The sequence below is a fragment of the Podarcis muralis genome, chromosome 7 (genome assembly GCF_964188315.1).
Source record: "Podarcis muralis chromosome 7, rPodMur119.hap1.1, whole genome shotgun sequence".
NCBI lineage: Eukaryota > Metazoa > Chordata > Lepidosauria > Squamata > Lacertidae > Podarcis > Podarcis muralis.
The window spans coordinates 53,788,585-53,813,651 of NC_135661.1; the positions used below are offsets into that span (position 1 = coordinate 53,788,585).

General features: G+C 49.9%; 1 protein-coding gene across 8 annotated transcripts in view; it reads right to left on the reverse strand.

Moving 5' to 3' along the window:
• Positions 1–1,605: 1,605 nt before the first annotated feature.
• MTSS2 (MTSS I-BAR domain containing 2) overlaps positions 1,606–25,067 on the reverse strand; it is a 57,627-nt gene continuing 34,165 nt past the window's right edge. For 2 of the 8 annotated variants that reach the window (XM_028739450.2, XM_028739456.2), the window contains 13 exons: positions 22,776–22,860; positions 22,369–22,460; positions 22,030–22,104; positions 20,425–20,433; positions 14,280–14,437; positions 13,128–13,235; positions 12,207–12,304; positions 11,139–11,265; positions 9,626–9,700; positions 9,084–9,149; positions 7,659–7,835; positions 6,506–6,671; positions 1,606–6,189 (listed from right to left, as the gene is read on the reverse strand). In XM_028739450.2, the coding sequence (XP_028595283.2) occupies positions 5,426–6,189; positions 6,506–6,671; positions 7,659–7,835; positions 9,084–9,149; positions 9,626–9,700; positions 11,139–11,265; positions 12,207–12,304; positions 13,128–13,235; positions 14,280–14,437; positions 20,425–20,433; positions 22,030–22,104; positions 22,369–22,460; positions 22,776–22,860 (2,000 nt within the window). In that variant the 3' untranslated portion in view covers positions 1,606–5,425. The remainder of the gene's footprint in view (positions 6,190–6,505; positions 6,672–7,658; positions 7,836–9,083; positions 9,150–9,625; positions 9,701–11,138; positions 11,266–12,206; positions 12,305–13,127; positions 13,236–14,279; positions 14,438–20,424; positions 20,434–22,029; positions 22,105–22,368; positions 22,461–22,775; positions 22,861–25,067) is intronic. The other 6 variants (XM_028739451.2, XM_028739455.2, XM_028739453.2 and 3 more) reach the window with 6 other exon arrangements.

Sequence of the window (25,067 nt, forward strand, 5' to 3'; positions counted from 1 at the left end):
TTTGGTGACTTCTCTCATGAATAACTGGGTTCTGGGAGCTGCTGGTGACTTTGCAGGGAATCCTTACCTAATATTCTGTATTGGCAAAGTGTGCTTTGGGTCCCTTTAGTTGAGGTCCAGCTAGAAATACAGTGGAACTGGTAGTACTGCCCCTTGGTGGAATGGGCACTTGCCTGATCAGGCTACAGAGAACTTATGAGCAGTATTTTATTTAAGCCCAAAGCCAGGTGATTTCAGATCTAGAAATTGGGCCAGGCTTTCTGGGCCTCTTTCAAGAGTTTCCTGGTGCTTCAGGTTGCTTTTGTTTCAAATGTCTTCACTGAACAATTACTTTAAAGTGCTACTTCTCCTTCCATGTATGGATGTGGGAGTTCTGGATTGGAGATTATCCATTTCAGAAGTAGAACTAAGCAAATTCTCTTGCCAGTTGAAAATCTCATTCAGCTTTGGGTAGGCTCTGACATGCTGTGTCAAACTGCCACACTGGACTTTCTCTGTCTCCAAGAAAAGGAGAGCCCATCAGAAGGGAGCCAGTAGCCAGTGAGGGATTGCGGAAAAGGGAGCAATCTGTGTCTGGTTGGGAAGAGTCTTGCCCTCTTACACAAGGCCAGAGTGGAGCAGTGTGTAGCCTTGGGAGGACTGCTGCTGCCCTGCTGCCTCACTAAGGTTGGGGCTGGTGGAGAGGCCTAACACAGCCCAGCCTTGAAATGGTTCAGTGATTAGGGGTGGGGATTGATGTGAAGGGCAGCTGTCAGTGACAAAGACTATGGTAAAGCTTGCTGTGGCGAAGAACTATCTTCTACGCCGCTATAGTGGAAGCTACAGAAATAATACCCCTCAGACTTCACCCCTGTTACTTCTCCACATACACAAGCAGGCACACTTGGATACTATGCAGCTCTTTAGATTCTATGGGCATGGAAATGCTAGTTTCTTGCTACAAGGTGTTGGAATTATGCAAATAGCTGTGAGAAGAGGGTTGGGGATTGATGCACTGGCTGGCACTGAAATCAGCAACGCCCAGCTCCTTTCTCCTAGTCCAGGGGCTGGGGCTTTAGAGCAACAGCATTAGAAAAAGAAAGGCCCCAGAAGGCTAAAAAAAGACCACCACATGCTTATTGCTTTCCATTTGAGAAGATACAGAGAGACGCAGCTATTGATTGCTACCTCCAATGTTGTAGGCAGTGTGCTTCTGAATACCAGTTGCTGGGAATCACATGAGTTGTTTCTATTGTGCTCTTCTTTTGAGTTTCCTACAGGCATCTGGTTTGTCTCTGCCAGAGCGGGATGGGCCTTTGCTACAATCCAGCAGGCTCTTATGCTCGTCTGAAATACACCTTAAGACCCAAGAACCCCTACTAGGTCAGAACTATAGAAGCTGGTGCTTTGTTTTTTAAAAATACACTTACCTTTCCATTTCTGTAACCATAAATTCAGAATTGGAATGGCTGGGACAAAGGTGTGTTAGCATTTGTGTTGTGATTCCAGGAGGGTTACAGGTAGGAAAACCACCTGTGGATGTTGTGTGCCTGGCCTGAAGAAACAACTGCTTTGTGCGTAGGAGAGTAAGAATGGGTGGGATGGGGTGGGAGGAACCAATTTGCGTTAATTACAGTACAACTTTTATTAATACTGGAATCTTCACAGTGCATTCGTTACTTGTAGCAGTGACTATTTTAAATGAAGGGAGAAGGGAGAGGATAATTAACTTTAAGAATGAAAGAGGGTGGGTGGGTAAGGCCAGGGCTGCTAGCAAAAGGGGGGGGGGGGTAGGGAAAATAAATTAGAAAAAAGAACAAGTTAACAGCACCAGAATAGTTAACATCAGTTGAGAGAGACATTTTAAAGGGTTTTTTCCTCTGTACAAAAATAAAAATAAAAAGCAAAATGCAAACATTTCTCACGCATTGTCACTGTTGTCATTTCTGGCCATGACAGGGAGGAGGGGGGCACCCACAGGAAGGTTGGTTGGTTAGAAACTAAACTGTTATTACTACGACAGTATAAGAGTTAAGGAGGCTACAACGTGACACCCACGCAAGCGCACATAAGACGTCTGGGCTGTGGGGAGGGTGGAGGGGACTGCTGTGGCTCTATGTACAACAACGACAACACCAGGCCCTGCTGTGCCTTGCAGGGGCTAAGGATGGGGAGACGGGGAGGATCCAGCAAGAGGGAGCAGGTGCAGTTGTGCTTTCTCACAGGCTTCTAGGCTCCCCAGCCCTTGCAAGGGGCCTTGAGTTGGCTGCTATGGCCACCTCGTGTTTTCACCACCGCTGTGCTTTGCTCGTGCCTCACCACACAACACTCAACGCTGTCCACAGCTGTGCTCTCTCTCTACTGTAGAAAGGGTTGTTGACCACCTTGCTATGAGAAACGTGGTGGCATCTCTCTTGAAATAATTGTCACAAGCCCATCTTTTATTTTTTTCTTTGCATGGGTAAGCTCTGTACTCGAATGCCTGGCCAATCCAAAGACAAAGGAAGCCCCCTAACGTCTAACATGGGCTCTGCCTCCCCCACTTTAGCCACCCCATCTGTGCTACATCTGTGCTGTTCAGTGATCCTTGGATACTCGACAGTCCCAGGACAGAAAAGCAAGACATGCTCATTCTTGAGCCCAACAAACACAAAAGGTGGAGGCAATGCAGCAGGGGCCGTTTAATGGACCCTCATTTGTTGAGGAAGCTTGATCTGTAAAGCATGAGACTCTTAACCCAGGGCCAGGCCCCATGTTGGACAAAAGATTTCTGCATTGCAAAGGGTTGGAGTAGATGACCCTCATGATTCCTTCCAACTCTACAATTCTCTGATTCCTTCCTAGTCAAGCACAGGGAAAGGCCTCTCCCTCTTTCCCCCTCACCTTAGACCACCTTAATTCCCAGCCACTGACTTTCCCCATCACTTTCTCTTTCTTTCAAGACTGTCCCCTTTCCCAACATCACTTTCCATCTGCCAACACAGCCGATTTCTAGACTATCTGGGACAATATCAGGGTGAGCAGAAGGTAGATCCAAGTCTCTTGCACTCTCCAGATCTGGGTATAAGTAGTTGTTAAAACAGTTGCATTACATAACTAATATAAATAAGCTCAATGAATTTATCCAAACCCTTAAGTTGTTTCTGTGGGGCAGAATAGGCAGGTATGTTCCAAATTTGGGGGGCAGGTGGAAGCAAGCAAAACAGCTTAAAAAGGTGATAGGCACAATTTGTATTTATATTCCTTCTGACTACCTGGCTTGCATGCCCTAAACTCCAGCCCTGCTGAACTCTTAACTCCCATCAGGCCCAGAAACCGGCCTAGCCCATGGTCAGCATTGATGGGAGTCTTAATAACATTGGAAGGTGAAAAGTTCTCCACCCCTGGCCTAAAACTGAGAAATGTGGGTATTCTTACAGCAGCTGCATGGCCCAAGCTGGAGCTTCTGGCTGGGAGCTGCAATCCAACTCATGCTCCTTCAGTTCCAAGCACAAAGGAAGAAGCTGTGCTGAATATTCATTTGGTTATAGATCTGGAGGCCAAAACCAGAACAAAGGAGCTGGTCTGTTTCTGTAAATCCCCTCTGCCCCCATTTTTAAAGCCTGCTTGTGGCAATTCTTTCCTCACTTTCTGCTGGGGCACTTTTTTTATATATTAAATTACAGCAGTGGACTCTTAATTTCATGAGCAGGTCAGGGTGAATCGGGGAATTGTACCATGAATGGGATGTGGTTGACTGTACATCAGATCTGGCTAAGCAGCAGCAACATCGCCAAAGGTAAACGAACCAACCAAGAGGGTTGGTTCAGCTATTTCCCTCTCTGCAGATACTTTTTACCCCTTTCAAACTATCCACCCAATATTGACAAAATGGGGCCCCTTTTGATGCTGTTAGAAGAGGCACCCTGCCACACACTCACAGGTTTAGTCATAACCATACCCATACCTGGCCAAAACAGGCTCACATTGGAAAAGGCAGAGGACACTGCCCCAGACCCAGCACTCCACCTAACTCAGCCTTGCCTAACACTGCTTGGCAGCAGCCTCCCACAACAAAAATCTTTCCTATTCTTATCTGGAGATGCCAACAGTTGAACCTGGGACCTTCTGCATGCCAAGCAGGTGCTCTACCACTCCGCTACAGCCTTTCCAGTGACACCAGAACCTGTGAGCATCAGTTTGACAACCTTTGGCCTTGCCAGATGGTTGTAGGAGAATTCAAGAGCAGACACCCTTGGTCTTTGCACACACCCTGCTTTCAAAACCCTCTAAGGCCCTCAATTACCAAAGTCCTCCACTACCATCCACAAAAAGGCTTCTTTTGCCCCTATATCCACTTAGCTACAGCTATTCCAGAGCAACAGCTGTCCACCTTCACCTTTCCATCACTGCCAATTCTGCTCCCTCCCACCCACCTTCAAGGGAGAACCATGGCCACTGCTCTTACCAAAAGGTTCAAGCCCGGTCCTGAAGTGGCACTGAGGGCCGGTCAACAGCAGCCCAACCCTCGGCCTCTCAGATTACAGAGCTCCTAGCCCACTTCGGACGAGAGTGCAATCCTCTTCCTGAATATTACCAACCTGCCCACTCTGCTCCCAGTAGAGCCATGGAGGAAACAGAGGCCAATAAGTCTGTGGCGGTGATTCAGCCTCTTGTTGGGGGGGATTGGGCCCTCCTGCCTGGTGACATGCCTGCAGGTTGTCCGCTCCCTGCCCCTTGCACCCTCTCCTCCAGCTGCACATTTGGGATCCACCTGGGAACACGAGAGGCTTCCGGGATTGTTCACGGGGGTGTTAACTGCTGCTTGTAAAGTCTTTCTTGAAGTAGCTGATACAAACAGATGGCAAACAGAAAATAACTGGAAAGACAGACAGACAGACAGACAGACAGACAGAGAGCTGTGAAGGAAGGATTCAGCACAGGACTAACAGTGCATTTTTTTGTCCGGAGGAGGTGGGTGCTCTCTAGGAACGGCAGCCTCCATTTCTTTGCCATGTGCAAGTGTGTCGGGGGGTGTGTGTAGTTTATACTAAGAACACTGTAGTTGCTAGATCCAGTTCAGGTTTTCACTCCTCCCTGACAATCATGGAGCAAGGGAATGGCCTCCCTCCTTGTGGCGGCAGCAGCAGCAACCGGTCTCTCTGCAGGCCAGGATGAAGGAAGGTGCAGGAGGGGAAAGGAAACCTGGGCAGGGCAGCAGATGGAAAAACAATGTGTATAAAAGAGGCTCCAAAACCAGTTCAGTGCCAGGCTGTGCCTGTGCAGGTTTGTTAGCAAAGGCATATAGATTAGTCTCCTTTATATCTAGACTCTGACACGATTTCCATAAAGTGGCTTTGCCTTTTGTGGTTTGTTTACTTCTCTTCCATTTCCCCTGGTTTAGTCCTGACTCTGGTTGCTCTCCAGCCACCGGGTGGGCACTGAGCAGGCGCTGGGGAAGAGTCCATCACAAAAACCGGGGCGCCGACCTGTCATTGGTGATGGTCCTGCGAAGGCGCACCCCACGCCGGATGGCCACCAGCATGTCTTCCGCCGGAGGGTCGCTGGAGGCCGCCGGGGGAGGAGTGGGTGTCTCTTCCCCGGGACCGAGGGCAGAGACCCCCGTGGGGAAGGGAAACTGGCCCTCGCCAAGGGCATGGGCACTGGCTACCAGCTCCCCAATCTTCTCCACCAGGCTGTGCCGGTTGGCTGCCAGCTGCTGCTCCTCCTCCTCGGTGGAGAGGTGCTTCCCGGCGTACACAGAGATCTCCATCACGTTGCTGCCCCAGGCGGTGTTTGGCAGGCTCAGCCTCTTGGGCGAGGCTTTGGCAAAGTCCATGGCGCTTGGTGAGGCATCGTCAGTGTAGAACACACATTCCTCGCTGCCCACCCGGGTGGGGCCGGTGTACCCAGGGGAGTCAGGCACTGTTGGTGTCTTGACAGGGACGATGGGGGGTCTGATGGGAATGGGGCCGGCGTTGGAGAGGGTTCGGCGTACCGTGGGCTTGGTGGAAGGTGTGCGGCGGATGGTGGCCACCCCTGGTGTGGTGCCGGTGGGCAGGGCAGTGCCGGTGGGCAGGCCAGCAGTAGAAGCAGGCCGCTTGGTCTGGATCATGCGCCGGTAATTCTGGGCGATGTTGCTGTTGCGAGGGATAGTCGAGGATTTGTCGAATTCGCTCTGGCTCTCCCCTTCCATGTCGCCGTTCACGGAATAGCAGTCGTAATCTGAGCCTGTGGAGGCGACAGATGGACAGGGTGAGCGTCAGCTTTCTCAGCTGGCAGGTGCAGCACAGCCAAGCAGCCACTGCTACACCCCATGCACAACACTCTCCACTATATGAGATCTTTCATACGTATATATTTTGATTCTTTTAATATATATAACCTGTGTCTATTTTAGTTGTAAGCTGCCTTGAATCCCATGGGTGGGGGGGGGGAGGCAAGATATAGATAAATATAATATTTATCGTTAAACTGGGCAACCACATTAAGTAAAACGCCACCCCACCCCTTCCCTGGGTGCCAAGAAGCCCACTGGCAGAGATACCTTGTGAGGGGATGGTGTCCTCAGAGCAGGAAGGAGTTGTGGTTTGTGTGCTGTAGCCACTGGAGTACTGCAGGGAGTCCCGGCTACTCTTCTGGTGCTCAAGACTCAGGCCTCTGGTCAGCACCATGGCCAGGTCACTTGCGGCTGGGGACACCTCCTCCCCATGCTGATGAAGAAACAAAATGGGGTGGGGTGGGGAGTGAGAGGTGTGATGAGCTGGTCTCAAAGCAAATGGCACCCTGAGCTGTAGGAGATGACACCATGTGTGTGCCTGGGCCAGGCCACCTACACCCAAAGGTCAGAAAACATTAATGGAAAGCAAGGGGAGATGGGGAGATAGGAGAATGATCAAGTTATCTCATTCCCCAAACTATGTTGGCCATGAACACAACACCTGCAGCAGGCAGGCAGCTTGTGCCATGAGGGTAGTTAGCCTGGACCTCTCCCAGGCTAACATGCGTGCCCCAATTCCACATGCACCCCATGAGCCCCTCATCATTGTAGCTCTGCTCAAGACAGGATGTGCAAAGAATTCCCATTTCTTTTGTGTGTACTGGGGGGGGGGGGCTGAAGTGAGGGGGCTTTGTGGGGCAGAGGCAAGGTGGAAGTGGGAGGATGAAAGGCGCACCTAAAGGCAGTGGCCAGCCCTCCCATGACTATTCCCCAGTGACTCACATACAGCAGCTGGTGAGGGTAGGCATCACGTCTGCCAGGGTCACTCAAGCAGGTCCCTCACCAAACATAGGAAGGATAAGCAACAGACATGCATCATTCAATTCCTCCAGGGCTCCACAGCCCCATCAGGGCAAAGGGCTACACAGGAAGCTGCTGGCATGCAATGGCATGCTGGGGGTGGCAGTTTTTCACAATGCATATGAGCAAAACTCATCAACTGCAAAACACTTCTCAGAGAGAACTTCCTCTGCTGCCCTGAAATTCCCTTCTGCTCTCAGCTCAAGAATGCCAGTTGCTATTTGGGTAAATCTCCTTCTGGAACAAGACATGCAGAGGAGGCCCAGGTCTTCTCCTCCAGGGAGTTTCCTCTCTCCTAGCTAAGGTTTGGGACAAATAAGTGCTCCATCACCAGGGTACCAAACCTCTTCCAAGTTCCTGTCCCCCCGGTCTCCCATTTTGACACTGAAGCTGGCTATACCTTGGCAGCAATGGAGGCCGGGGACATGCGGGGCCTGGAGCCTTCCTCCAAGCTGATTCCTGGGTATACCAGGCTGGTGGAGCCCAGCTCAGCTTCACGGAGATGCTCTACGCGGTCCTTCCTTCGCTGCAGTGTGCTTGCCACCGGCTGTTCATAGAGGCTAGCCTTGGACCAATCCTGCAAAATCCAAGAGGAGATGGGTAGGACGGCACAGCTGGGGCCCCAACATCGGGCACAGCAGTGCAAAGTCAGGTGGGTATGGAATAGGGCAGAAATGGGAGATGAGACTGGATGGAGAGGGATTGGGCAAGGGGGTGGGGAGAGAGGAATTGGCAAAAGGGCCACCCCAGGGCAAAGAGCAGGGGTTGTGGCAATCACAAAATGGCTTTGCCACCATTTTGCTCTGTTGGGCTGGTGACGGAGAAATCCCCTCTTGGCTTAAAAAGGGTTTCAACAAAGACAGGAAAGGTGGAGGTGCCAGGACAGGAGGGTGCCTGCTTCCTTTTAAAAGCGTGGGCTGCTTCCCCAAGAGCTTGAAGCAGCTGACAGTCGTGATACCTCCAACAATATGTGTCCCCCATCCCACTGGAATTTTCTGGAAAAAGTCAGGTGAATGAATCTTCCCTCTTACAGAAAGTGCTATATAAATACTGAGTGTTCAAAACACAGCACATTCAGTTCTGCACAATCCATACAGTGGTCCTGAAAGGCAGACTGCTGTCTAAAAGCACTCAGTGAGCTCATGGCTGATCTGAGAATGGAAGGACTTCCAGGCAGGGGCTGTTCTCAGCCCCCCCACACCACTTCACTCCACTCACACCAAACCCTACATGGTGTTTGTTTATGGGAAGCAGTTCCTGCCCCAACTCATAGAGAGATGGCAGCACAGGGACATTGCAGAGACTTGGGGGGGGCAGGTGGGTCAGCTGAGGGGAAATAGTTCATATTCTGCCATCCCAAAGCTGTCCTGATGCAGGCTTCCTGTGTTCAGGAAGAAGGAAGCAGCACTTCCTGTTTCCAGAGCACTTTGATGTGCTCACAATGCCAGTGTGCAAGAGGAAAGAACGACTGCTTCAGACAGCCTGATGGGTTTGATCTGGGGCCACATGGGAGCCTTTGCTACCTGCACCTAAAAATGCTAGAGTGGGAGCCTGGCTGGGTTCAACCACTGAGCATATTAAATGATGCAGAAAAACCCCCAAACAGAATGGAACTTGTGCAGAGCAGAGGCTCTTGCTCCTGAGTGACCTCTGCAGCATCACCTCCATTGCTTTCCATTGAATCCCTAGGCTGCTGCTGGAAGATTAGGCTTGGAGCTACATGTTTCCAGAGCCAACAGAGCCACAGAAGGCTCCTGTTCCAGCTCTGGAGCAGCTGACTCCCCTGGTCAAGATCTCGGAAACGGACACACCACAATATACACACCAGGCTAAGGCTTCTTCTGGAGCTTCCTTCAGTCCTGGCCACATGAGCTACATTCAGGGGTTTCCACTGAAACACAGTAAGAAACCACGGTGAAGAGAACCCAGAGCACACGCATGACCGCTGCACACCCAGCCAACCTGCAGGGGGTGGGAAGGGGGCGGCCCGTGGCAACCGGCTGGGCAGAGCTGCAGAGGAAGCCAGAATCACACCGGAATCATCAAGCCAGGACCAAAAAAACAACAACCATCAAAAAGCCAAGAGCCAAAAGCCAGCCAACAAGGTGGGACTGGGAACAGAAATGGTGGAGGAAGAAGAAGAGAGGGAGACGGCAACCAGAGGAGCAGGAGGAGGTGTCCATTTCCCCAAAGGTTTGTGACATGCTAAAGCCCTGCAGTGCATCAGCCACTGGGTGGGGTGCGTATCCCAGGATCCTGGGTGTGTGATGGGTGGGTGGGTTGGTGGGTGGGTGGGAAGGATGTTGCCGATTTGCGCGTCACCTTCCGGCCGCCTGACCATGCCCCGGGGGCAGAGCTAGAACTGACCGAGGTCGGGGAGTTGCATTCGCTAACAGACTGGCAGGTTTCAGAGGCCTCGGACGATGCGGAGCTGGAGGACTTCTGCCATGCCCAAAGTCCAAAGGTCAGCAGGAGCAAAACAGACATATGGGAGAGAAGGGAGAGAAGAGACCTGGTTAAGCAGCTGGTGGAGGGAAAGCAGCAGGCAGAGAGATAGAGATAGAGATAGAGATAGAGATAGAGAGAGAGAGAGAGAGAGAGAGAGAGAGAGAAAGAGACCCGAGGAGGCAGATGCAAGCGCAGGGCAGCCAGCCTTGACACTTAAGAGCCAGGTGTTAGATCACAGCAGGCAGTGCAAGCACCAGAGGAGCCACACACGCTCACGGGAAGCCCATGAGGGGCCTCACATGGATTTTGCACAGGCACTTCCAGGCCCTCTGCAATAACTCTTCAGCAGGGGAAGCGATGAGGAAGGAGCCGAGGGAAGGAAGGCCTCCTCCCTCTGCAAGGGCAACAGGAAAGGGCCAGCTGCAGGAAGCAGAGAGGCAGGAGGGGAAAGCCTCCTCTCGCCCAGGGTGTGGAAACAAGGCACACAGGAGGCCAGAGGGACGTCCCAAACTTCCTGCACCTTCCTCACAGGTGCACTCGGCAGCTGCCCTCTTCCTGCCCGCAGGCCAGACATTCTGCTTGCACCTCCATGAGACACTTTACAAAAACACAACATTATTCACAAATATCTTAACTTGCTTTTCTTGGAGCCACCCTCAGCTCAGGGCAGCTTGATAAACCTTCGCTCTGCAAGTCTTGGATAAAATCCCTCTGGACCAACTGTTGCAGAAGCCCCAGAGAAAGAGCTGCTGGCTCTTTACACTTAAAAGAAATGGGGACATGAGAACCTTTGAATGGCTGTAACCCTCCACGGCTGTGGGATTCAGAAATCCATGCTTTAGTGCCACCTTCACAGGTCTGGAGCCCTCCAGATGTTCTGGGCTCTTAATTCGCACTGGAACGGCCTTGACACCTATGTAGGAGTTCTTCATCACCCCTGGAGAGCTGAGGCTGTTAGTTCCTGGGGCTCCGCAACCACCGGGTAGCCAAGGAGAGAAGCAAGCTTCTTTTCCTCACAGAGATTTCTGAGTCTACTCCCTTCCCAAGCAAAAAGGAGATGTGGCTGTCAACATCTCACCTGGAACCAGCTAAAATGGGGACTGGCACACCCATCCATTGCACAGCCCATGTAGTGCTGGGAACTTACCCCACCTAAATAGTCAACCAGCCTGGTTTATAAAAAGGAAGGACTGAGGCCAGTTTAATCTGATTAAACTGGAGGGGGTGGGGGATGGCGGCTCATTTAAGGGGTCTGTCACCTGTCCTGTGGCCACCAGCACCCTTGACTTCCCCTAAGAGGCTGTGCATGCACAACCGGATTGGGCCTGCCTGCAGCAGAGTAACAGCAAGAAGAGTGTTGATAGCTGCCATGTTTGCCCAGGGCTTCCCCTTTTCATTCTGTGGCCTTTGGCGGCTGCCCCGCTGAGCTTACCTGACTGGTGAGGTCCGAGGGCATTGGCGAAGGTGGCTTGGAGAACATGGCGTCCTGGGAGATGAAGCCAGAGTCATGCGATGAGACGCTGGACAGGCGGGTGTTGGCATTGACGGGCTGTGCCAGGCTGCGGTAGCGACATATGGAAGTTGGTGAGTATGTTTGAGAACCCGTGAGCCACGGGGGCCACCCTGAGCACTGCTAGTGCCGCTAAAGGGTGGCAGGATGAGACGGCATGGCGGGCAGGAGGGGGGCAGGACAAGGCGCGCAGGAGAGACAAAGCGCATCATCAAAGCGCATTGATGGGGTAGGAGTGAGAATAGCAGGGGGTGCAAAGGAAGGAAGAGAGTGTTTTGTTTTCATTTATTAAAAAAAACACACCAGTCCAACCCACACAAACTGTGAGGAATTAAGTGGCATTACAGACAGGAAAGGAGCATATGGGGGAAAGTGACACATTCTTCTCTCCCAGCTAGGAGACAGCAGTGGTGCTGAGGGCCTGACAATGATCACACACACACACACACACACACACACACACAAATATACACACACAATCCCAGGGTGTTTCTGCACTAGGCCCACTGCTCTGGAAGTGCCATGTTCCCCCACTTCTTAGTCCACATGGCATGCCAGAGTTTCCTGGGGGAGCCCGAGACACAGTTGCAGCATGAGCAGGCGACATGTGCTTAAAGCACCTCAGGGCTCCTGTGCCTTTAAACATGCCTCCGTTGCAAGTTCAGGTGACTGACTCCATTGCTTCCTGTTGATCTAAACTAGGGGACTGTTGGTCAACAGAGCTTTGAATTGCTAGTTTCTCTTCCCAGTGATGGGGAGAGGTTTGCATTAGTTATTTGAACTTGGGATTTTTTTTAACAAAGTACCACAAAAAGCACTATTAAAAAAAGAAAAGAGTCGCTCAAGAATTAAAGCACTTCACTCGCTATCTCCGTGGGATCATACGAGTGGCGAGAGGCCCACTTAGAGAAAGGCAGGTCCTGCTATGCTCCCCTTGGCAGTCATGCCCTTCAGCTGGGAGATTCCTCCAGCTGCGCCAAACACACCTACCTGCACATGCTGGATTTGCGGGACCCAGAGCTGCTGGGAGAGGACGGCGGGGTCTGGTAAGACCAGCTATAATCAGAGCCCTTCAAATCTTTGATCACCTGCAAAATATTTGGCATTAAAAGGTAGCTCCGTGACACGTACAAAACCTTCCAATTGTGTCTCATTTGTCCTCCCAATTAGAGCAGAGTCCAGGGGGTTACTCTGCTTTCTCAGAAAAGGAGGACATGTCACCAGTGGCCACTCAACAATCCCACACAGGCAGGTACACATTCTGACAATGCCCCATTAAGACCACCTTTAGCTGCCTCGAGACCACTGGTCCATCTAACCCCTTCAATTCCACCTTATAAGCCTGCACTTCTGTTCTTTGTTTAATTCTCAAAAGACATATGTTTGCACATAAGGCCAATAAGTCATTACTGGGTTTGGATAAGCTCCTGTATCCATCACTGTGGGTGTGAAGGAATAATTAGTTTCCATTATATAAAGGTATTTTGAACCTAGGAAGTATTTTCCAATTCCTTCCTTTCGGATTACCTCCTCCCTGGTTTCACTTAGAGACTCTGCCACTGCTAGAAGTTCGATGCTGGGCTATCTGGGCACCTGTCACAATTAAATTCTGAAAGCTGGAGCGTGGGCTGGACTAGTTCCATATTTCCCAAACTGCATGATGCAATAAATTAACTGAGAATTTAATCAAGGGCCTTCTAGGGTTTGTTCTGATTTAGTGAAGCTGCTACTGTGTTCTCATTATTGTCGCTTTTAAATTGTTAATGTTTTATCTTTTGTACTGGAAGCCACTCTGAGAATTTGACTTGAAGAATCACATACAGATTTGGTATATAAATCCAAATAACCTCCACATAGCTACACATCCTTTTCTAAAACCTCCACAGCACTGCATCCTTTTGGCTCTCCCACCTGTTCACTGGCTGATGGCAATTTGTGGGGGTCAGCTGTCAGGACCACCAGGTCGTCAATGATGCCCTGCAGGTGGGTGATCTCTCCCAGCATGGTGATCTCTCCATTCTGCAAAAGAGACAAGAGGAGAGAATCGGGCATTTGCCGTGTTCTGGAGAAAGACAATATTCCTGCATTGCAGGGGGCTGGACTAGATGGCCCTTGTGGTCCCTTCCGATTCTATGATAAGTATCCTTGCATCACAAATGGACCCTTTGCAAGTACTGGTTCAGTCTGATGAAGGTTATGTGGGTTAACCTGGGCAGGGCCCATCCATATGGTTCCCTAGCCTTGGAGATAGAAGTATGGATGAAGAGCCAAAGGCAACTTAGCAGTTCAGTCTGGGCGATACTACCAGAAGCACAGTCCACCTCTGGGGCTGATGGGAGTTGTAGTCCAAAATAACTAGAAGGCACCAGGTTGAGGAAGGCTGATCTAATATGTAGTCATCAAGAACCACATACACAACCTTGAGCTCCTTGGAGGAAAAGGCGAGATATAAATGCAATAAATAAATCAACAGCATCTCAAGGGAAGGGCTCGCCCAAAGTCTCACAGACTATTGGTGCACACAGCCTCCTTAACCTTAACTTGGCAAGTCCACCTAAATCCACAAGAGGACTGGCTCCCATGCAAAGGGCTGAAGCCTTGGGAAGGAATGGAGAAAGACAGGATGTAGATTAGCCATATGAACGGGGTAAGACCTTTTAAAGCATTGCTTCAGGTGGGAGCAGAGGTGTGTGCAGGTGTGTGACAGACAGTGTTGGGTGCAATCCAACCCTGTTGACACCCCATAGCTCAGAGTAAGTCCAGGAGGAGCCGGAGTTTGTTTTTCTCTGCAAGTTGCCTAAATTTGCATCTATATGCATAAATCACCACATACAAAATTGAGGCACATTTTTCTCCAATGGGCCAGTGCACCAAATATTTTAAGTACCTACCAATACCCCAGATGTATAATGTCACTATGGGAGGGGGAGGGGTGGCTGCCAGAATGTTGTCTGCAAATTAAAATACATTATAAGTAAGGGACTTGTTTTCTCAGTTTACTCAACCCATGAAACAAATGTGGGCAGCTGAATATTGGGTAAGGTAGGGGTGGGGGGCACCTACCACCACAGGTTGCAAATAAGCGATGAAGGTGCAGAACCGCCCTCGCTCCTCAATGAGTGCCTTGCGGACAGCCTGTTTCTCCGTTTCTTCCAAAAGAAGGTACATGTCATTGACATCTTGGAGTGCATTGTCCAGTTGAGGCTGCAGGTCCCCTTTACCTGAAAGAAGGACAGGGAGACAGAGACATCACCTCCTCTTCACCCACCAGCCCCCAGGTCCAGCCTCAAAGCTCTGGAGGTAGCCCCTGAACAGATGTGGCGCCTCACATCTGTATATTTCCTGACTATGGTGAAACTGGGTAACCTAAACTGGAGCACAGAGAGGTCCTCTAGGTAGGGAAAATGCCAGTCTAGAAACAAGCAAACCTTCCTAGATTTTACTGCTGCAAGTGATGTCTCCCGATATCTTCAGTGACTGGTGGTCTCTGCTGAATAAACACTACCAGGGCATAGAGCAGACTCCAACCTGGTGTCACAGATTTCTATCAAAGAGCCTGTCGTGTCCTCAATAAATGGCAATTCCTCATCTTCCATTGTTCAGACACAAAATTAAATTCTGTTTAAACCGGTTTGATTATAGCATAATGCACCCGTATCCAGACTTACTGAATAGCTCCCAAGAACCAAAAGCAACCATTTTGTGAGTACTCTGACCTGTACGAGAGATGTTTAAAATACTCAGAGGGTTGTGAAGAAACACATCCAAGTTGGTTTGCCAAACACTATGAGGGGCTATTTTTTGTTCAATCTACAAGCTATTTTTGAAGCCTTTTTGCCTGAAGAGCAGGTTAAATGACTTTTAAAAGAAGTAAACACTGGTCTTTGACGCTGTTGTCCAGGATTTGTCATTCTGATGAACTATGATGTTGGTTCTGTTGCTCTCAGTCCCTATTGTTATGACAGAGGGAAGCTCAGTTTCTTGCTTGCTTAATTTTTATGGATGTTCACATGTGATAAAATTGATGATTTCAGACAAGTAGCATCATGACTGCATATATTGCATAGGTCTATAAAAGTGTGAGGGCCACTGTTAATATCTGTAGCTGGTCCTCCAGGAGGCACTGGGCTCCTGGCCCACATCAGCCCTGGCGACATTTCTGTCCATGTCTGCATCCCGAAAGGAGTGATATTGGCCAGATATGTCATATCACTGGTCAAGGTGGAAAGCAACAAACTGTATTTATGTCTTTTCTAGTCTGAATGTTGTGCACTGAATACTCTGTATACAGCTTTGGATTTTCTTAAATATTAAGCAGCTTACAAGTAATTTAAACTCAATCTATCAATAATAACTATATTTGTAAACTGGGCTAAGCCAAAACCTTCATTGTTTTTCAGGAAAATCTTCTGCATAACTGAAAATGCCCACCATGCTATTTCAATATTGCTTGCAAAAATGCCCCCCCATCTCTTTGTACTGCCCTCCCCTGCCTACTCCCTCAACTAACTTCATTTGACTTTGCAGATGTCATGATGGAACCATGCCTTATTTCACCCCATAGTCCCCAACTGCTACCAATTCATGAAGACGTATGAGGCAATAAAGGGAGTGGAGGATGTCACAACTGTCCCCATCTCCACTCCAAGGAGCACCTTGCTCCTCTCCTTAAGCGCCTGTGTTGGCTCCCACCAAGGATGCAAGCTCTCCACCCTCTTCACTTCCTATGAAATATTTCTCTTTTTGACCTCTTAGTCTGAAGCAAGTTCTCCTTTACCCCTGCCTTCTTCTCCCTACTCTGCCTTTGCACCTTTGACTATGCCATTCTACAGCACCTGGAACAGCAGCCTCCTCGCTCTCAATCTGTGAAGTCACTTTCCTACCTTCTTTCTGGCCCATCCTGACCTCTGCAAAGCACAATCGCTCCACCATTCCTGCTCCTCCTGTTACCACTCCCTCCATCTCCATGATTCACACAAGTCCTTTGCCAAGCCTCTACTCTCTAGCCTGACTCTCTAGACTGGGAGAGGAGCCATCGTACTGCTACCGATAGATAGATGTTACATGAGATGCAGGTTGTCCTTCGCATATAGGGTTGCAGGGAGAAGAAAGCCCCATTGGCCCACACAAGTCTGAAGGGGTCATGATCAAAGCAGTGGGAGGCCTTCTCCTGCTATGCAGCATTTTCATTTTCTGGGTGTAGCAGTAAAATTGGGCCCAAACAAGCCCATGTTGGCTTCTGGCTCTTCAACTCTACAAAGGTGGGCAGGTGTGTCTAGATCCATCCTTTTCTGCTTCTTTGAATTCACCCCACAGGCTTTTTCCAATTGCCCACTGGCAAGAGGAGTCCCAGCAGTTGGCCCAGCAGTGGATCTGTGTATCACTAGCCACATACAGAGCACAGTGGTCCTTTGGCACTCCTAGAGTCACGGAGAGGGCTGCCCTGCTCCCATGATGCACCTTGCCTTTCCCTCCTCCGTCCCAGTTTGTGCTGGATTCATCACTCTCTCCTTCCCACACAAACCCATTCACAATTCCAACACTGTAATTCAAAAGCAGAAGTTCAAATTCATTCCAAGTTCAGACACTAGTTTCACAGCAGTGCTGAAATTTGTGTGACTCAGTTGCTTGGAAGGCTGCGCTGTGAGCAATCTGGGGTGGGGTGGGTGGGTATTGCTACTCATACAAATACTCAAGGACACACAAAGGGAGACACAGACACATGGACTTCAAAGGCTCGTTGGAAGCACAGACACCAAGAGAGCCCTTAGGATCAAGGCTCCCCTGGAGCTGTCCATGCTCACAACCACCCATTGATCACAGGCTATGCAAAACAGAGGTGCCAGCAAGCAATTCACAATGTGTGCAGAACCAACCATGAAATGCTTGGCTTGATGGACAGCAATGAAGACCACCCTTGTGCAACCGCAGCCCTGCTGTCACTCAGATATGTTGCCTCCCACCACCACCAGCCCACATGCAAAGAAGGTAAAGCAAGATGTCTGAGCAGCCAGGCGGGTGGAAAACCAGTGTTGGGAGGAACGGGGAAGACTGGAAGAATGGCTGATTGCTGAGAAAAAGTCAAGAAACAGCCAAGCTGTTGAGGCAGTGGGCCCCAGGATATTGGAGGGCTAAGGCTGAGATCCTGATGCTTGGGCTTGGCAGCCAAAAGACCCAGGGAAAAGGAGCTATAAAGTTGGGGGGAACCTGCAAGACCTATATAACGCTTGCTGAATTTAATAATGCTTGGGAAAAGCCAGAACTGGCTTTTTGAAAATGGAAGCCAAGGCACCAACCCACCCTTCTGATGAGCTGTTGCTGAAGGGTGCATTCCTGTCCAATTCCACTTTTTAAAGTGGCTCTTCCCCCATCCCTAATCTCAAGGCTGTCACTCTCTGGGGCGGATCTGGGCCCAAGGTGGGTGGATCTCAGCATTTGCCCCAGAGCCATTCTGGAGCGGTGCAGCAGAGCCAGAGAAAGAGGAGTGTCCAGATGGGAATAATGAGGCCCTGTGGTGGTGCTGATCAGGCTTGAAATGAAAGCCAACTTAAAAAGCGCCCACGGACAATGTCTTGTTGCTTATGCCTTTGTGGTTCACGAGGGTGAGGATACTAACAGGGATCATAGGTCCAGTTACAGATAGGTTGGTCTGCCATAGTCAAAACAAAAAAATTTCCTTCCAGTAGCACCTTAAAGACCAACTAAGTTAGTTCTTGGTATGAGCTTTCGTGTGCATGCACACTTCTTCAGATACACTGAAACAGAAGTTGCCAGATCCTTCTATATAGTGAGAAGGTGGGGAGGGGTATTACTCAGAAGGGTGGTGGGAATGGGTGATTGGCAGATAGCTGTGATGAGCCTGTTGACGACTCTTAACGACTGCAATAGGTCTTACAGGAAAAAGCAAGGGGTGAGAAGATGAAAAATGGCTTTGTCATGTATAATGAGATAAGAATCCAATGTCTTTGTTCAGACCAGGTCTCTCCATCACAGCTATCTGCCAATCACCCATTCCCACCACCCTTCTGAGTAATACCCCTCCCCACCTTCTCACTATATAGAAGGATCTGGCAACTTCTGTTTCAGTGTATCTGAAGAAGTGTGCATGCACACGAAAGCTCATACCAAGAACTAACTTAGTTGGTCTTTAAGGTGCTACTGGAAGGAATTTTTTTTGTTTTGACTAGGGATCATAGGGATGCTCTTGTGAGTGTCTCCCAGCACAAGACAAGAAGGCCTCCTCTTTGCTTTGGCCTAAGGGGGAAGGAATGGTTATTCCAACCTGCACCAATCAATTTTAACCAGGCCTTTGGTCCCTAACTGAAAGCACCTGGGGCCCTTAAGTGCCCAGACAAATGGTGGCACTCTGCTGCAGGTGGAAATTGTGGTCTCCCTCTGAAGGAGACCTAGCCACCTTCCAGAACAGCCTTCCCTGAAGCCGGTGCCCTCCAGTTGTTTTGGGTTACAAATCCCATAAGCCAGTGGTGTCCAAACTTTTTAAAAAGAGGGCCAGATTTGAGGAAGTGAAGGGCCATGGGGGCTGACCAAAGGGCCAACCAATGTTGTTGACCTTTTTTTAGGATTGAAGTTGTTGAGGGTTTTTTTAGGTTTTAACCCCAGGAAATAAACTGCCACAGGGGATGGATTAAACCGACCGGTGGTCCACATTAGGCCCCCGAAATGGACTTTGGACATGCCTGCCATAAGCAATACCAAGGAGGATTTCCTCCAGAGAAGGCTGAGGCTGATGGGAGTTGTGGTCCAAAACACCAGGTTGGAGAAGATGGCCCCAGAGTGAGAGACTGAGCCAGTCTGGAGCCGTGAGAATTCAAGCTGTTTTCCCATTTTGTGTTCAACTGATGAAACCAAAGTGTATGTGCTTTGAATGTGCCCTTTGATATCCCCCTTTTCAAAGTGGCAACAGGGCATATGAAGCAGCCTTGCACTGAGGCAGACCCCTGCCCAGAGGAGTGGCTCTGCGGGGTCTCAGGCAGGTGGAGAGGGTAGGACCCCTTCTTCCTCCTTCACATTGCTTGCTGCTACCCAATCCTTTAAACTGGGATTGAACCCAATACATCAGGCAGAGGCAAACTCAGCCCTCCAGATGTTTTGAGACTGCAATTCCCATCATCCCTGACTACTGGTCCTGTTAGCTAGGGATGATGGGAGTTGTAGTCTCAAAACACCTGGAGGTCTGAGTTTGCCTATGCCTGCAATACATTCTGTAAAATAACCCAGTTTTTTGCAGCCCCAGGAAGGTGGGGCCTGAATGCAACTCTTCCAAATCAAACGAAGGGTTTTCATCTATGCTAGGCTTCTTTTAAGACACAAAGAACACTGTCTTTAGAAAACAGCTTCACAACAACCTTGTAAGGGAGCTTAGGCTGAAAGGTAGGGACTTGACTTTCCAAGCCAAGAAAGGCCCAAGGTTGAAATGGTCAAACTATAGATAAATAAACCCGGCACACACCACATATTTTGACCTAAAAGGCCTCATAAGCCTCAGCTAGCAAGGCCAAGGGTTGGGGGTAGGAGTTGTACTCTACCAACAAAATGGGGAGTGGGGGGGGGGAGATTACTCTAAACAGAGGCAAGGCAAGAGCCCCAGGGATTTTGGCATCTCAGGTGCTTAGCTAGTTTGTGGATGGGCTAGTCAGGGGGTTGGCATAGCAGGGGAGGCGCACACCCATTTCCCATGGGACCTTGCTTGCCAGCAGGCCAAAATAAGATGGCTTTGGAACAATCTCCCAAGTCTCCAATTTGGCCTGAGGTAAACTGCTCTTCTTCAGCCTCAGCCTGGCCGCCTGCAACATGGGGGGCAGTGATGCTGGCCTGCCTTACAGGGTCGTTGCAAGGTTCACTGAGAATAATGAAGCAACTTTGAACTTAGTATTTCCGTTCTTGCCATGTGGCCTGTCAGCACCTTACATCTCAGGTTCCTGCGTTCATCACAGAGTAAGGACCACCTCCTCTCTGCCTCCAGCAAAGCTGAGCTGAGCCTCAGTCGGCCCCATCAGCTTAAGCTGCTCCCAACCCTCAATGCACCACTTGCGTCAGCATGGCCTCCGGAGGTTTCATTTCATTTCAAGCCCAACCGAAACAGAGTGGAGGGAGGGAGGGGGGAGAGGATTACAGGTAGTGAAGCCAAGAGCGTGGAGGAAGGGTGAGGGATGCCTGGATGAAGCTGAGATGGCAACGTTTGACTTACCAAGTAGCTCTACAGGAAGGATGTGGAAAGGAGGGAAGAGAAAGGAGAGAGGGAGGAAGAGAGAAAGAAGAATGTGTGAAAGACAGGCTGATGTATAGAGCCATCTTCTCACCCGGAACAGGACCCCACAGAACCACCGCCCAACTCAGCCACATCACCAGGTACACAACTGCCCTCCCGCCATAAAATGACAGCAGGGGACAGCGGCGTCTGGTCAGGTCTTCTCCACTGGCACAAGGAGCAAAAGTGGGAGCCACAGGACTCTGATAACCTCCCCCAGGTGGGGGGCAGTGGCAGGTCCATGGGTGGGGTGGGGATTCCCCAAGGCAGAATGCAAATGCCCCAGACCCAAGCCAAATGCCACAGGTCCCCAATCCAACTTGCATGGAGCAGCCAAACAGGAGGAGGAAGGCACAGAGACATTTGCACCCTGCACCTTGTCTTCCCAAGGAGTCATTGGTGGCCACGTGCACACGCAACATCTGGTTTGGGCCTCAGAGGGTCCGCTGCAGGAGCCAGGAAGACCCCTCTCAATACCTAGAAGGACTGAGAATGGTATGAGACGCCACACTGAGAACACCAGCGCAGTTCTCTTCCCATGACAGAGTGTGTGCATATAGGGGAGGGAGAGGCACTTTGATAGGCAATTATCCCCGAGGCCCCCCCTCTCCCTTTGCAGTCAGCACCAGCATACACACATGGTAACTTCAAGGAGCAACAACCTGGATCAACACACTGGCCTGATTTTAGGGCAATAAGAACTTAGCAAGGCTCTGAAAGCAACCCTCCCCTGGCAATCACGTGTTCACAAGATGGGAGGGCAGACCAAAAGTGCGGAAACTTAAAGCACCGGCTGTACAATGCCCCCTGCAGAAACTGCCACTCTCACCCAGACCCATTCAGACACACAAGCGAACCAGAGGCAGGCAAGCTCCCTTCGGAATCTGATACCACAACTCTGAAGACAGCTGGGCCTTCTTTCTCCTTGGGGGTTAAAATGCCTCACAGCTTTGAAGAGGATCAAGAGCTGAGAGGCATGTGTGTTCTTCTGCACTTAAAACAAATAAATCCAAGATTCCTGAACTGAGCAAAGGTGAATGCTGTGAGCCTAATCAACAGACCTCTCACTCGGCCATCTCCTCTGGTTTCTGAGGCCTCAGCCAGTATTGCCCACCCACACTGTCAAGCCACAGGGGCCAGAAACTTGCTTTAACACCCCCCCCCCAATAAATTCAGGAAGCTGAATTCATTCCCTTTTCTGTCACTGCCTAACACAAAGCTCTGTCTCACCTGCAAAGCAAACAACCCACAAAGGGATTTGGAGAACCTCTGGGCCCCAGGACATTATGCCGCAAGGAGGCCTCCACCCTAGTTTAACCAGGATCTTACACTGCAATGCATTTAACTGGAGAATTAAACCAAGGTCCTTGCTCCATCCATGCCATTACCTGTGCAGGGAAACGTTCACTGCTAAGGCAGAAGCAATTTAGTTTATCCAAGGGCAGTCCAGCATATCCAGCCCCCCTCTTCATTCAGGGGTTGGAGGCCAACATCACTAGCCAAACTGAGCTGCCCTTTGGCCAGAAAGACCCTGGCAGATCTTACCTTTGCGGGCTTTCTTCTGAAGCTTCAGTGTGTCAGAGGACTTCTTCTTTATCTCATGGCGGGCTCGTTTGTATTCTAAGGAGACAGGAATCGGGAGACACGAGGCCTGATTCCAAGTGACCAGAAGGCAAACAGCTTGGCGGGTGGACCCCGAGGTCCCCCACATGGCGTGAGCAGACAAGGGAGGCCACTGCTCTCTATGGGGCCCAGACTCAACTCCTGGCTTTCATCTCCTCCCACCCTAAGCCCCACAGTCACATCCTTGCCACTGCTTTCCTCTGAGCATCAGACACTGCCTCACAGGCTATGGGGCAGCCAGGGTGCCTCCTGCCCTTTTACCTTTCGCGTGATCTTTGTCAAGCTGGTTAGCAGTCTTCTTCCAGTCCTCTATCCGATCCTGCAGGGGGTTAATCAGGCTCTCCATCAGGGCGCTGCAGGAGGGGGGAAGGCACCCAGAGAGAGGTGGGTTAGCAGGGCCAAGGGATGTGGAGAAGGGTTTGCAATGAAATCCCCATAAATGTGCCAAGGTGATCCAAATGGCTCAATAACTCATTCTCTGGACTAGAGTATGGAAGTGGCTCGAGTTTCTAAAACCCTGAGCCTCCTTCTGCATGTCTTGCCTATTTCAGCACCTCCCCAATCCTGTTTTCAAGGCCACTGAGCCTCTCCCTCTTCTTCTTTGGAAAGGGAGCCTGGGGCTGGCCCACACACATGACAAGCACGCGAGTCTAACGAAAGGCACTCACTTGGTAAACTGCCTCAGCTTGGTTTCAATACTGCGGTGCCGCATACACATCCGGGTTAGCGCGGAGCCGATGTCCCTCGTGGCTCCTGAGGTGAAAAACCAGCCCTCATGTTAATGGACAACAGTCAAGAGGTACTGCAGAAAAATTCAAGTACGAAATTTCTTTTCTTTCCTTCTCTCTTGTTCAGTCGGAGAGAAAGAAAATGGAGAGGCAAGGAATTGAGATGTCGCCACAGGCTGAAGGAAAGCCTGACATTGGGGCTGGGTGAGGGAGTGAGATCACATGGGCTGGGAAACCAAGTTGTCTTGAGAGTCTGAGGAAGGAGCACCTTGTTTCAGAAGTAGCAAAGCAGAGCTATCAGGGCTCTCTCCTGACTTTCCTCCTGAGGGGGCATACAGAAAGGCATCATATGTTACTCTCACAAGAGCCCTGCAAGCCGTTTCTTCAGCCTCTACTTGAGACTCAGTTCCTCCTCTCTGGACATCCCTGCTCTGCCGCCACCTTCTCTGAGGCAAAATGGATCTCCTGAACACTGTCCCAGGTCTGGGTTTCTATCCAGTCCCCTCAGAAGCCCCTATTATCTCCAGGCATTACATGGTACTGAAAAGTCAGAATAATAGAAGCTCTTATGAAACATTACTTTGGGGCAACATCTTCCCCTCCAGGATCTCACAGGTGAAAATGGACTCTCCAGTGGGCTTGTAACACTCCCCCCACCCAATTCATCTCACAAACACTTCTTCCCCTTGCCAAAGGTTGTTCCAGGATTCAATTCATGGTAGAGTGACTCACTTGGCAATAGCCTATCTTACACAAATTAGTAAAATGTTCACAAGAGTTTCCATTAAAAAGAGAGGATTTTTTCCTCTTACACAGTGGAGCTAGAGGCTGTGTTTGCAACTTAAAGAGCATCAGAAGGATCCTTCCAAACTGGGAGATTAGGAAACAAATGCATTTTAATGTAAGAAGGTGTGTGGAGGGGAATGCATTTGGGGCACACCCCCTAACTTCACCCATAAATACACCATGATGAGGTCTGAGCTGCATTGTAATGTTGTAACCTTTCTACATAGTGGGGTTGATTAGTCCAGCCCCTTTGATAATTTTGGTTGCTCCTTTCTGCCTTACCCTCCCAGCTCTAGAATATCCTTTGAGTTAAAGGCTATCACTATCAAAGGCTAACAATTGGTTCCAAGTCTAGGGCCCTGCCTGATGGAGAACAGAGCAATTCAGATTTTGTCCATTGGGGGTAGCAATAACCACACTGACACTGACCCCCCTCTCTCTCTGCGCCTTGAACATGAGGATATGAATGGATGGAACAGTCTTTCATAGGAACCGCCCACCAAACTGCATCCCTCACAAACATGGATTATGGGGCATTCTGCTGTTTGAGGGAGAGGAAAATGCCCACATACACTAATTCACATGGGAGCCCAATCCAATGAGAAGTTATCTAGTGCAAGCCTCATTGAAATGACCATGAACATGCATTTGTAGAGGCCTTTACACAAGATGAGATGGCACCCTGTAGGTCACAGCTAAATGCCCTTGATAGCACCAGAAACTAACAGCCAGAGGTGATTTCTGTCTCTTTCTGCTCATTTCCATTTCAACTTGTTCCTGGTCACACGTGCCGTAATTGCTGTGAGTGCTCCAGTTGGAGAACAGCCTCTACTAAAGGTGTCATTGACCTTAAAGAAGCACAAACTCAGGACGAAAGGGAGAAACGAGCTAAGAGGAAGGCAGCTTTGACAAATCCTCACCATGATCAACTCCCACCCAGAAACCTACGTCCCCACTGTGGAAGGACATGTGGATCCAGAATTGGCCTCCACAGTCACTTACGGACTCACTGTTAAGACCATGGTCATGGAAGACAATCTTACTTGGCTACGAGTGATCGCCAAAGAAGAATAAGAATTGCTGCTCTAGAAGAGCCTTCTCCAATCTGTTGCTCCTCATATGCTTTGGGCTACAATACCTGTGCTGAATGGGGCTGTTGGGAGTTACTTCCCAAAACGTGAATGGCACCATCTTGGCAAAGGTGGCTCCAGGATCTAGACTACCTTCTGTTTTCCTTGAGATATACATAAAAAGTGCCCCCGAAGGATGTCTGCCTCTCAATCCTGCCTTTTAAGCACTTCCTAGGAAGAACACATTGCGTACTCCCACAACACCGAAGCAGAATGACTGTGAAAGATTAATGAGGCAAAGACACGCAATTGTGCCAGGAAAGACGAATGCACAGAAATCACACGTCAGAGGAACCCAGTGTCACCTGGGAATGGC